This window comes from Bison bison, unplaced genomic scaffold, assembly GCF_000754665.1.
Source record: "Bison bison bison isolate TAMUID 2011002044 unplaced genomic scaffold, Bison_UMD1.0 scf7180017864371, whole genome shotgun sequence".
Classification (NCBI taxonomy): domain Eukaryota; kingdom Metazoa; phylum Chordata; class Mammalia; order Artiodactyla; family Bovidae; genus Bison; species Bison bison.
In genome coordinates, this window is record NW_011494943.1 from 9,569,299 (window position 1) to 9,582,510 (window position 13,212).

Genomic DNA, 13,212 nt, shown 5'->3' on the forward strand with positions numbered 1-13,212 from the left:
CAGGTGTGGATTCCTCTTGGAGAGGCTGGGAAGAAGCCTCCCTCTCTTCCCCGCTGCCCTGCTTCATACTTATGTGCCTGCCTAGTCGCCCCCGCATCCTCCTACCCCAGGCCCCTCTCTGGGTGGAGGGAGTGGCCCCAGGTCAGGGGTCCTCAGCTTAGCCCCAGAGCACTCCCCAGCTCAGGGAATTAGTCTGCAGGTTCCACAGGAAGTCCTCCGTCACGAGGCTGACCGTCTCCCTGAGCCAGGTGTCCTGTGGGTTTTGGCTAGAACCGCCCTGTGGAGAGGTTGCTCTCCCATCTCACCTTCAGAATTGTGAGCTGAGGATTGTTTTGCATTGTTTGTAGCTGAGGGCTGTAGCGAAGCTGTTAAGCTTGCCTGAGTTTGAGTTCCAGGGTGCGCCCTTGCTCTGGCCCGAGCCCTGTCCTCTAAACCCCCCTGCAACTCGGAGTCAGGGCAGGAGAGGGAGGCACAGCCTTATCTGGCCCCCCAGCCCCTGCCACTTCCTCCTCCCTGTAACTGGAAATGGGAGTTCGATGGTATCTAGAAAGAGATGATTCAGGGGAGCTCAGGGCTCGGTGTGGAAATTGTGTGTGTGAAGGTCTAGTTCTCTAAATGGTTAGTGTGACAGCTCTGCTTTCTTTGTAGAGTAACCACAGCTCCCTGCCTCCTCTTGTCTCGTGGGGATTAGGGTTTTGACCTGGGACAGCTGCCTGGGGTGGGGGGAATTGCTTGTATAGGTGGTGGGGGCCCCTGGAGGCTGGGATTAGCGTGCAGCAGGGGCTGTGGCTGGCACGGGGGGAGACCTTTTCTGAGAAAATTCCCAGGAGTCCCTTGTGGAAAGCGAGAACTCACCCCCAGGGGGATCTGGCTGAGATGATCGGAGAACGTGGGCCCCTGCGCAGTCCCCGCCCCGTGGGCTGGCTGCTTCTGCCGTGGCAGGGCGGCAGTTAGATTTTGAGGGTCTGGGGCCTGGGTGTGGCTCCCCCTGCCTGTGCTGACCTTGTGGGGCCTTTATTAAACTCTGTGCTCCTTTTCCAAGCACCTTCCTCTTTGGAATGTAAAGCTACCTCTCAAGGGTTGGGTCTCCACCACCAATTAGTCCCTGAAACATAATTGGCTTTCAGTTCCTTCTCCTCTCTAACAAAAATAAACCTGTCAGTATACAGGTTAAACAGGAAACAGGGTGAAAAAGCCCTCAGCAGAGCTTGGAACCTGGCCCCGTGGGAGCTGCCCGGGAGAGCGGCCCGGCGGGCCCGAGACCTGCCCGTGGTGGCCCCCGGCAGGCTGGTCTGCTGAGCCCCTCTTGCGGGTGGCAGGGCCTCAACCCCCTGTGCTCACCGTCTGTCTTCTCTGGACTGCCTGTTGAGCCCCTCCTGGGTTTTTCTGGCGCCTGTGGGTTTTGGCAGTCCTGCCTCTTTCCCTCGCACACACCTGTCCTGGCTTGGGAACCCCCCGCCCCCCGCTGCACTTCCTGTCTGAATCCCACCAGGCGATCAAAGCCCCTTTCGAGGGAGGGTTGTTGTGAGGCTTCCCCAGCAGCTCAGGCATCGGCAGCTCGCCTGTGATCACTTGAAGCACATGCGCTGTTTGTGTATTTTGACTTTTCCTGAATCAGTCTTAGCGGTTTCCTTTGTGTTCTTAGATGATTTCAGGTGTGTAAGCTGCTGAGGCCACCAGGTTTGTGGGCGGCAGGCCCTGGGCCGGCCGTGCCTCCCCCGAACAACATCAGTGCTCACGTGACCACTTGGACTAAGGCCCAAGTTGGCACTTGCCTTCTCCTGGGTTGCTCTGTGGCAAAGAGGTGTTTCCTCATCTTGCTTTTTGGGAGTGGCGCTGTGTGTTGGCTCATCTGAAGAGCGTGGGGGACTGATTGCATGGCCTGGGGCACAGGTATCGCCCTGGATCTGTTTTATCTGGTCTGAGTGATATAAGTGCTCTGAGGCTGGGAGATGAGTTGATCTAATGGTACTGAGGGGTTTTCCACCTCAAGCAGACTATTTAATTCCTGAGTATTAGACTTCTGGGGCTTCCCAGGTGGTGCTAGTGGTAAAGAACTCACCTGCCAATGCAGGAGACATAAGAGATGTGGGTTTGATCCTTGGGTGGGGAAGATCCCCTGGAAGAAGCCATGGCAACCCACTCCAGTATCCTTGGCTGGAGAATCCCAGGGACAGAGGAGCCTGGTGGGCTGCAGTCCGGAGGGTCTCAAAGAGGCGGACACGACTGAAGCCACTTCGCACACGTTAGACTCTTCAGGCCCCCTCTGGGGCTTCATGTTGAGTGTCGAGCATGTTCCCGTTCTCGTGGTTTTCCGCTGGACTGAGGGCTCTCCCTCCCCGCTCTGGAAGGGGGCCTGGAGCGCAGCAGCAGGACAGCCTCCGCTTTGGGAAATCGAGGCTGCAGCCCCGCGTTTGCCCATCTAGGGCTTTCATTTGCTGCTCTTTACAGGGAAGCTGGAGGAGAAGTGTAGCAAGCGATGCCTGGGAGTGTGGTCCCCACCTCCTCAGAGGCAGTGGGAAGGGACCTCTGCTCGGAGGCCGGTGGTGAACCCTGACTTCCCAGGGTCCAGAGCCCGTGCCTTCCACCCGTTGACTAAAGTTTTCTTGGCAGTGAGTCACTGTGACAGCCCGGTGGGCTTTCTGGGAAGCCCAGCTGCCGGCCATCTGGCGTGTGTGTGGAGGGACATTCACAAACCCTGGGAAGATTCAGTGTTTTATCAGGAGACAGTGAGTGAAATCATCTTCCTGGAATCTGGGCCCTGCAGGCCACAGGGTGTTCAGCATCCTCTCCCTGGAGTCTCTCGTGAGGCCGTGGTGAAGGTCACAGGCTGAAGAGTATTTTCCTGCTGCTCTTTGCTGGAAGCCAGACAGGGATGAGGCTCCGCGGACAGGGGCCCTTCACTGCGGGCTTGGCCTCAGTGGCGTGGAGCCCGCCAGAGATGGGTGTGACCCCCCGGGAGGCTGGGTCCAGTGGTAAAAGGGCAGTTGTTGTCACCAGCGGCCCCTCATGAGACGGTCACTCCCCCAGCCTCTTCCAGCTTTTCTTTCTGTGTGTGCTGTGCTCAGTCGCTTCAGTCGTGTCTGACTCTTTGTGACCCCATGGACTGTAGCCCACCATGCTCCTCGGTCCAAGGGATTTCCCAGGCAAGAATACTGGAATGGGTTGCCAGTTCCTTCTCCAGGGGATCTTTCTGACCCAGGGATCAAACCCATGTCTCTTAAACGTTCCCTGCATTGGCAGGCACGTTCTTTACCACTAGTGCCACCTGGGAAGCTGAGTATTAGAGAAAACTTAATTTTTTTTTTTCTGGTTCCTTCCCTGAATAAAAGGCTGTTTATCTCATCAGAGAACCAGGGGTCTGGGTTGTAGTCATCAGACTGAGACCAGACCTGCCCTTGCTCTGGGTGGCCTGTGGCAGCTTTCTGCAGGTGAGTTTGTTGGGAGTATTAAACCAGGTGATGGCCTTCTGAGTTTACTTGTGGCTGCTCTAAATTTTTGTTTGCAATCAGCGTAAAGTTTGGGGTTTATCTATAGGCTTTGGCACTTCTTAAGTTGCTTGACTCATAGGGGCTGAAGAAAAACTCTTGCAGGGTTTGACTAGAGCTCGCTTAAAATGGTCTAGAAGATCTGAAGTTCTCAAAAAGAAAAAATTATTATTTTTTTCCCTTATTTGCCCGCAGGAGCTGAGAGAGACTTGTGAGGAAGTCTTTGAGGTGTGTAACGGACTGTGTGTCTCTCCCCAGGTCACCGTGGCTGCTGTTGGCCCCTCTCCTGTCCCCTGCGGTCCCTGTGGTCACCTCGCCTCCGTGCTGCCTGTGTGCGGAGGGCGTGCATCGCTTCCAGTGGATCAGAAACCTGGTTCCAGAGTTTGGCGTCTCCAGCTCTCATGTCAGGGTGCTTTCTTCCCCAGCAGAGTTTTTTGAACTCATGAAGGTAAGTCGTGTTTAAGGGATAGAGGTTCAAGTGTGGGGTTAGAGGTTCGGTGAGCGGGGGCATAAGGTTGGGTGAGCCCTGAGCCGAAACACCCTTCATAGAAGCTTTCGATGGCTGCTCAGCTCTGCCTGTCAGGAGTCAGGCTCACACCTGGCTGAGCCACGCCATAACCAGAGGCTCCCTGCATGGCGGAGGTCTCAGGTGGAACAGCTCAGAGCGTGGGGGCCCCGTGAGGGTCGGGTCCCAAGTGTTGGTTCTCGTGGACAGGTTGATTCCCTCTGTTCCGTGTTGGCAACAGAGGCTAGCCGGGAGGTTAGTGAGAGCTTGGGGGCCACACGGGCACATCCTGCCGAGGCTGTCTGTGCTGCGCGTCCGCGCAGGGGTGTGGGGAACGAGCGTCATTCTGGTCAGGGCAGGGCAGACCCCCTAGGGGTCCGTGGCAGCGTCTCCAGAACCCAGTCGCTCCAATGGTGGACAAGAGATGGAGACCCACATGACCTGCGGGGTGGGATTTGACACGTAGGCAGTGGCTCTCTCGTTCAGCGGAGAGCGTTTACAGAGAACTGAGAAGTCTGAGCATCTGGTTTTAGGTCTCAGGGTTCTGGTGATTCTACCTAAAGTTTGTACCTTCCATCTCCTGGTAGATATGCTAATCTTTGCATTTAGGGGCTTCAGGTTTTCGTACATTACATAGGCGTTCATGTCATGTCTAGTTGTTTGTGGTTAAGCTGCTAATTGGAATGAAGTAATTCAGCGCGCATTAACTTCTATTCACGTGGATTCTGAGTCTGTTGACGATGTTAGAGTTAAGGTGTGGTGCGGTCAGGAGGAGTGCTGGGGGATAACGAGATACAGGTAGACCTCCCTTTTTCTGCACAGCAAACCGGCTCATTTGAATGCTTGCATAGTTTTTTCTCCTGTGCCCTGTTGTTTTGTAGATCTCAATTTCCTGCCAGTTTATTCCATTATGGAGTGTGTGCGTGCACACACATTCCCCCGCCCCTTTGCTCTGCTCGACTCTCCCGTGTGTCCTTGTTTGTGTAGAACTGATGCTGAAACTGTTCACTCTCTGCTCCTACTTGGTCCTCTGCTTGGCTTGAAGAAACAGATTTTTCAAAGGAGGCTGGTCTTGGTGTCCCAGTCAACTCCTGGGAAACAACAGGCTGTCCGTGGGGGTCTCCTGGCCTGGAGACGGGCCATGCCCTCATCTGCCCAGGGTGAATGGGGCTGCTGAGTCCCGGCCCGGCCGGAGGGCTCAGGCCGGGAGGAAGCCGAGGCCACCATTTCCTGCCTCCTGCACTGAGTCGTGGCAGGTTCCCTGGCCCATTGCATGCGGAGCAGTTGTGTTTCTTCCTGGGACAGAGTGGCCCGTGTTCCCGGAGAGCGCGGCGTGGCGCCTGCCTGGGCCCAGGCCTTCGTCTCGGCCGAGCTTGCGCCGCAGGGCCCAGCGTCACAGCAGACGGTCGCGTTGTCTGTTGTCGTTTGCCGCCCGAACTAAATCACCTTTCTCCTTACTTGTTCTCCTCTTGCCTGTTTTCATACTCACTTTCCCCACAAGCAGCCATCTAGTAAATAACAAAATGAAGGAACCAGCAAACATAGGAAGTTCTTTGTTTGTTCCTCGCATATAAGCCTTTCCTGGTGTTGTGCCGGTGTATTATCTCGTCGAGACACCCCTCTTCCTCTGTTGACATGCAGGCCGTGGGGGCCACGTGGCAAAGCAAGCTGGAGTGTGCGTCCTGCCTCTCCGGGTGCCCTCGCCAGCTTGCCCTTCTTCCTGCCTTTGACCTCCTCTAGGGCCTGGCCGCTCAGCTCCTGAGAGGGGTCTGGTGTCCTCCTGCGGCTGGAACGGGTCTCAGGAGAGGATGTTTGAACTGTTTGAACTGAGGCGTCGTCTTTGGATGTTGAGTGTTCTGTTGGTGTGTCTAGCTAGCTACCTGTCTGTCTGCATTTCAGAAGTGTTACGTGCTCACTATAAACCTTAGTGCAGGTGGGGGTGTAGTGCAGGTTTGCACCCGTACTCCCTCCTCGGCCTCTGCCTCTGGGACGCGCACACACGGGCGCGTGGGGCGCTGACAGGCAGCCGCTGTGTGCTCTGCTCAGCCATGTGCTTCTGCCTCTGCGGTGCGCTGCGGACCTTCCCTCGGGCCGTGTGCACGGGCCTCCCTCCTCCTCGAGGCTGCGCTGCGTCTTGTAGCATGGCTTTACTATCTTTACGTCTGTCTTTACATCTTGTAGCTCATGCTTTACTATCAGGCTGCGCACTTTAAATTAGAGTTGTGGGTCCTTATTTGTGAGATTACCACACACATTTGGGTCTTGCTTTAAATATTAATTGGTGAAGATACAGGGTGGTTCAGTTTGGAGTGTTCTTTCTTTCCAGCATCAAAGGACTATATCTTAGTGAATATGAAAACGATGACTGTGAGGGACTTCCCTGGTGGTCCTGAGACCTCTGCACACCTATGTAGGGGGCCCAGGTTCGATCCCTGGTCAGGGATCTAGATCCTGCATGGAACAGTTAAAAGATCCCACATGCCACTGCTGGAGATCTGGCACAGCCAAATAAATAAAAGTAAATGTTTCTTTTTAAAAAATCATAACAAATGACTGAATTTTGAATTGTTTCTTCTCTTCAGGGGCAGATAAAAGTAGCCAAGAGGCGGGTCGTGATGGCATCCCTCTACCTGGGGATAGGTCCTCTGGAACAGGAACTGGTAAGGTTTGGGGGAGTCCTAGAGGCAGCAGTGGGTCACCCTGAAACCTCAGGCCATGTGGCACCATGGAGTTGGGGTAGAGCCACCCTCCTTGGCCTCATTTTGGCTATTTTTGGCCTCATTTTGGCGTTGCAGGCCAGCTATTTTTCTTGTGGCCCCAGATGCTGGGGTTGTCGGGAGATGTGATCCTGGGCCTTCTGGCCTCGCTGGCCCGTGTCCTCCTCGGCCTGTACGGGGGCCCCAGGCTGTCGCTCTGCCAGGCCGGGGCTCTGGGAACTGCGACCCGCAGGCCAGATCTGGCCACCACCTGTTTGTGGCCTGTGGGCTAAAGCTGGTTTTCACATTTTCAGTGTAGGGCAAAAAGTCAAAAGAGGAGTAGTAATTGTGCCGCATAAAAGCACGTGAAATTCAAATTTCTGTGTCCATACATAAAGCTTTATTGGAGCCTAGCCACTCTCACCCACAGAGCCAGACGCGACCGCGCTCACACGCGGACCGCTCTCCATCGCCACTCTCGTTCTTGTTTTGTCTGTGGCTGGGTTCTTGCTGTGGTGGCAGAACTGAGTAACTGTGACAGAGACCATCTGGCCTGCAAAGCTCCAAATATTTACTCTCTGGTCCTTCACAGAGAGGCTTTCTGAGCCTGTGTTAGACAGAGGAGCCAGCATGCAGGTCGGGCTCGCCGCTGCTTTCGTCCAGCGTTGGCGGTGGGTGCCGGGTCCCTGCCTAGACTTGCTGTCGTGCCTCGCTTGTCCCCTCCAGTGAGACAGGCAGGGTTGGGAAGGGGCACACGTCACCTGTCGTGCAGGGCTAGGGGTGTTCCTGCAGGATGAGCCAGAGTGAGTGTGAACGAGGTCATTGTGTTGTCTGAGTTCTCAGGTGGTTTCGACTCTGAGGGAGAAGATGGGCCCCTTGCCCATAGCAAGTGTTGTTTCTTGGTTTGTCCTTGTTCAGAAACCCCTAGGACGGGGTTGTGGTTACAGGGCGAAGGGAAGGGTCGGGGGCAGGAGAGCCCCATCCCCTCCCTCCTGTCTGAGGAAGGGGCCGCCCCGCTTTCAGGACGTACTGTCAGCTGCCAGCTTGAGAAGCCTGTTTGTCCTCCCGGGAGAAGAATGCCACGTCCAGCCCATGGAGAGTGGCCAGTGGGCAGGTTGTGTCTTGGATTCGTTCGTTCAGCAAATATTTACTGAGTGTTCTCCACGTGTGGGGCGCTGTTTGTTGTGTGCCTGTGAGGATCACCTGTTGCAACGTGTGTGGGAACTCGTGTCTTAGCAGGTGTTCTCAAGAGCAGTGACATCCGCACCCTTGGGCACCGTGCCCCTGACCCGCAGAGCCCTCTTCTTGCCTGGCCCGGGCTGTAGACACCGTGTCTTCCAATTAACTGTGCCCGGGGCGGCGGCCTTGGGAAGAGGTTTCACAGCATTGGCTTCTGGGCAGGTGTGGATGGTGTGTGCATGAGTGTGTGTGCAGGTGTGTGCATGAGTGTTTGCAGAGGACTGTGGGGGCGTTAGCTGACAGGTTGGTTCATTTCTTTAACACGTACCCGTTTTTTCAGCTCTCACTTCTGTTCTTGCGGCTCTTTTCTTGGCAGGTGGATTGCCTAGAAAGCACTCTAGAAAAATCACTCCAGGCGAAGTTTCCTTCCGGCCTCAGGGTGTCCATCCTCTTGGACTTCACGAGGGGCTCGAGAGGTAGGTCTGATGCGCTCCCTGGCCCCCAGGTTCTTCCTTGTCCAGAGCCTCTGTTTTAGGAGTGAAGCTTCACTCCAGGCTCAGCCAGGAGCAAGGTTATTTGAAGTCAGTCTAGGACGGGCCAGGACGGCCTGTCAGGATTCCTTTTGTGGCTTAGTGACCTGAAGTCTAAGTGAAAATGACTTTGAGAAAAAGGGAATGTTTTTCCCCCTGAGAAATATGGACACTTTTATTTTAAAAAAATACATGAAAAGAGATTTGTTTTGACTCCCACGCATCTGACCTGGTTTGCGTGGGCCTTGATTTGGGGCCTGGACCTTGGGCTGGCTTCACCTCCCTGGCTCCTCTGGGCGCCCCCTGGTTTGCGTGGGCCTTGATTTGGGGCTTGGACCTTGGGCTGGCTTCACCTCCCTGGCTCCTCTGGGCGCCCTCTGGCAGCCCCCGAGTCCGCGTCTTGTCCATCGGAAGAGCACCTGCTTCCCTCCGGGTCGGACCGAGGCTCCTGCATTGCCTGCCTCGGGCTCTGTGGGGGCTTCCGAGCCTGCTGACTGGCCCGGTCTGGCCTGGGTGCCTCCCCTTTACGGCTGGGGTGAGGCCAGGGTGGACAGAGCCATCTTCGCCCCGAGCAGAGTGTGAGAGTTGGGGGTGGGTGGACAGGTGCTGGGTGGCTGGAAGAGCAGATGTCTGCTACCCAGACCGCTCGGTCCTGCCCCGGGAGGTTGTGGGTGTCCAGGTGGAAGCTGTCCTGGGGCCCCTCTGGCTGGAAATGGCCCATGCCTGGCGGCCTGCCCTCGGGCCCTCGGGGGGCAGTCGTGCCCTGCAGGCTGCGTGTTTCTCCTGGCGCAACTCTCCCGTCCCTTCTCTCCTGCTCACCTACGTCTTCAGGAAGGAAGAACTCGCGCACCATGCTGCTCCCGCTCCTGCAGAGGTTTCCGGAACAGGTCCGCGTCTCGCTGTTCCACACGCCCAACCTCCGCGGGCTCCTGCGGCTCCTCATCCCCGAGCGCTTCAACGAGACCATTGGCCTGCAGCACATCAAGGTGTACCTCTTCGACAACAACGTCATCCTCAGCGGGTGAGGGCTTCCTCCCCCAGGCGGGAGCCAGCGGAGCGCAGGGGAGAGTCCATCCCCCGAGGCCCTGCCAGCGCGTGTTCAGTCTGCTTGCCTGGCTCTCGGCATCTTCCTGGGGCCCTGACTGCCATGGAAGCCACGAAGCGCAGCTGCACACTGGCCGTGGCTCCCTGAGGCCTCACTGCGTGCTCGTTCCTGTGCGAGCCCTTCGCGTGCCGTCTCACCTGGTGCTCACTGTCACCCGACAAGGTCTTTCCCGCACTCTGTGTTGATAACAGGAGAAACCCCAGTGGATGAGTAACTTGGGCAGGGCCAGGTGGGAAGCCATGCCCTTTGGGGAACCCTGGAGATGAGCCTTGAGTGGTCCTTGGCTCTGTAAACGTCCATGTCTCCTCTTGATGGTCAGTTCAGTGATGGGCAGGGCTTGCAGTCACTCCGTGGTGTCTCCTCCGTATCACTCTGGCCCGCCTCTCGTGAGGGGCCCGGGCTCACTAGCTGTTTGTTGATTGGCTGCTGCTGTATCCTGATCTGGGTTGGTCACTCCCCTGCTCCTGCCAGTGACCCTGAGACGGGCTCCCCAGGACCTGCTGTCACGCCCTCTCGCCTGAGTCCTCACCTGCCGCTTTCCTCCTTGTAGTGCAAACCTGAGTGACTCCTACTTCACCAACCGGCAGGACCGCTACGTGTTCTTGCAGGACTGTCCCGAGATCGCCGACTTCTTCACGGAGCTGGTGGACGCAGTAGGGGACGTGTCCCTGCAGCTGCAGGGGGACGACACTGTGCAGATGGTCGAGGGGATGGTGCACCCTTACAAAGGTAGGGCAGGCCCTGCAGCCTCCCAGCCGGGGCGATGAGGGCGAGGAGGGCGCCCTCTAGAGGGGACGGTGCGTCCTTACAAAGGTAGGGCCTGGCCCTGCAGCCTCCCAGCTGGGGGCGGTGAGCGCAAGGAGGGCCTGTAGAGGGGATGGTGCATCCTTGCAAAGCTAGGGCAGGCCCTGCAGCCTCCCAGCCGGGGCGGTGAGGGCGAGGAGGGCGCCCTCTAGAGGGGACGGTGCGTCCTTACAAAGGTAGGGCCTGGCCCTGCAGCCTCCCAGCCGGGGCGGTGAGGGCGCCTTCTAGAGGGGATGGTTCATCCTTATAAAGGTAGGGCCTGGCCCTGCAGCCTCCCAGCTGGGGGCGGTGAGGGCAAGGAGGGCCTGTAGAGGGGATGCTGCATCCTTGCAAAGGTAGGGCCGGGGCTCTGCAGCCTCCTGGGCCGGGGGTGAGGAGGGCACGCTTCTGGTGGCCTTGCCACAGGTTTAGGAGACTTGGGTGGCAGAGCTTTGTTTTGCTTCTGTCTTTGGAGCCAGACAGATGATGTGACTCACTGGCCATCCGTCATGCTCTGCGGGTGAGGGAGTCGCCAGAGAAGGTGGGACTGTGGGCATTGGGTCTGGGTACCCATGGGATGAGCCAGGAACCTGCCCTGCACTTACAGGAAGCAGCCTGCTAAATGGCCACCCCCTCAGGGCCACTGCTCCCAACTCCAGAGCTCAGAAGCTCTGTGGCTCTCGGCTCCAGTGAGGTCTGCGGCCTCCTGCCTGGAACGTGAAATGGGAGAGCCCTCGGCTCTGCTCGCTGGAAACAGGCAAACCCCGGTGGCTGGTGTTCCCGGGGTATTTGCATTCTTGCAATTCCTGTGGCTGTGGCTTCCTGGTGGCCTTTAAGGAGGTCTGCTGCTGAATTTGCAGCCCTGTCAGCAGCGTGGGGAATGGGTTAAACCCAGCCCTTGTGAGGGGAAGAGCTAGAGAGGAAGCCTCTGAGAGGGGATGGCAGTGTGTTAGAGGTGTGTGTGTATGTCAGTGTTTTAAAGTAGTGCGCATGTGTTTATGTGCATGCACAGTCGTGTCCGACTCTTTGCGACCCCATGGACTGTAGCCCGCCAGGCTCCTCTGTCCGTGGAATTCTCCAGGCAAGAATACTGGAGCAGTTTGACATTTCCTACTCCAGGGGATTTTCCCGACTGAGATCAAACCCACTTCTCTTGTGTCTCCTGCATTGGTAGGCAGGTTCTTTACTACAGAGCCACCTGGGAAGCCCATGTAGAGTAGTATAATAGTTAGTATTATGTTTTAAATTTCACCAGTAAAAATTTATGGAAGTCTGTTTTCTCTCTGACCATACGAGTACCTACATGTTGTCTTCAGTTTTACCCTTTGGCTCATAAAGCCTAACAGATTCACTGTCTGGCCTGTACAGGAAATGTTGGCTGACCCCTGTTCTAACTTAACAGGCCTGGCACGCATAGGCAGAGAAAAGGGCCCCCGTTCAGAGAAGAGTGAGAGTTAGCACGCTCGAGGGGCGTAGGGGGCTGGGCAAAGCCGTGCTGGGGACCAGGGCAGCCTGAGAGCCCCCCCCCAACCCCAACCCGCTACGATGCGAGAGTGAATGGCCCTCGTGCTGGCTGCCATCAGTAAGGGGGTATCCCCGCAGGGAGCTTTCCTTCTCCATGCGGCCACCCAGGCCTGATGGCGCTTGGGCCTGTGGGCCTGTCCCCAGCTCGGAGCTCGTGAGCGGTTACCTGCGTGGCCGTGCTGCCCACCGCGCTGTTGTTCTTGATCAGCCCTGCCCAAGGCTTGCCTTTGTGTCTCTTCAGAGAATTAACTTTTGAGTGTTGAAGTTCCGTACTTTTATGTCTTATGTTGTTGTTTTCATTCTGTTAATTTCTGCTTTTATAATTTCCTTCCTTGTACTGTATTTTTGTCTTTTCCTGTTGTTTTTTCCTCCATGACTTCTTGAGTTGGATGCTTAGCTCGTTAACTCTCTTATCATCTAGAGATAGCATTGAGACTCGCTTCTTTTCCTTTCATTGTGTCTGTGCAGCCGCTGGTCTCTAGTGGCCGTGTGCAAACAAGACCCAGAGCCCGTCTGTCCGCCTCTGACCCTTCCTGGCTCTCTCCTGCTGTCTGATCATACTTACACGTGTCTCTGTGGGACACATGCTCTTTCTGACATGTACCATGCACCCCAAACATGGGTGTGCAGCTTATGTGTGTGTTCCTAGTGGGTTGGCGCCCAGAAGCCCCCTGGGGCCCCCAGCCAGGCCTGACCCCCTCCCCAGGGTGCCCACTGTCCTGACTCCCGTCACCCTCAGCTAGTCTTGCCTGTTTTTGAACTCCCATTAGGTGGCATTGGTAAAGGCCTTTCCACGGCCCCCCGCGTGCAGGCTTCTTGTGGCAGGACGCTTTCTTGGGCCTTTCTGTCCCAGGAGGAGCCTCATGTGGGCAGTGCCTTGTGTGACTGGTGAAGGACGAGCTGCAGTGCCTGCTCGCACCTGTCACGTGCCGGTGCCGTGCCCACCGTGCTGGGTGGGGGTCCGGAGTCTCCGTTTGCTGCCCCTGATCCCCTCTGCCGTGTCTCCCTCTAGGTGACCGGGCTGCGTATTGCAGGGCAGCCAATAAGAGGGTCATGGACGTGATCAACTCCGCCAGGACGCGCCAGCAGATGCTGCACGCCCAGACCTTCCACAGCGACCCCCTCCTGACCCAGGAGGACGCCGCAGCTGCTGGAGACCGGAGGCCAGCCCCCGACACCTGGATCTACCCCCTGATCCAGATGAAGCCCTTTGAGATTCAGATCGATGAGATTGTCACCGAGACCCTGCTGACAGAGGCCGAGCGAGGGGCTAAGGTCTATCTCACCACTGGCTACTTCAACCTGACCCAGGCCTACATGGACCTGGTCTTGGGCACGCGGGCCGAGTACCAGATCCTGCTGGCCTCGCCGGAGGTGAACGGCTTCTTCGGGGCCAAGGGGG

The 13,212-nt window shown here is 56.9% G+C and overlaps 1 protein-coding gene across 1 annotated transcript in view; it reads left to right on the top strand.

Annotated features, from left to right (window-relative positions):
- Positions 1–13,212, top strand: part of PGS1 (phosphatidylglycerophosphate synthase 1) — a 37,398-nt gene that overhangs the window by 5,350 nt on the left and 18,836 nt on the right. Inside the window, exons 2-7 of the mRNA XM_010856517.1 lie at positions 3,747–3,936; positions 6,576–6,653; positions 8,245–8,344; positions 9,230–9,419; positions 10,054–10,232; positions 12,823–13,211. Coding sequence (XP_010854819.1) covers positions 3,747–3,936; positions 6,576–6,653; positions 8,245–8,344; positions 9,230–9,419; positions 10,054–10,232; positions 12,823–13,211 — 1,126 coding nt within the window. The remainder of the gene's footprint in view (positions 1–3,746; positions 3,937–6,575; positions 6,654–8,244; positions 8,345–9,229; positions 9,420–10,053; positions 10,233–12,822; position 13,212) is intronic.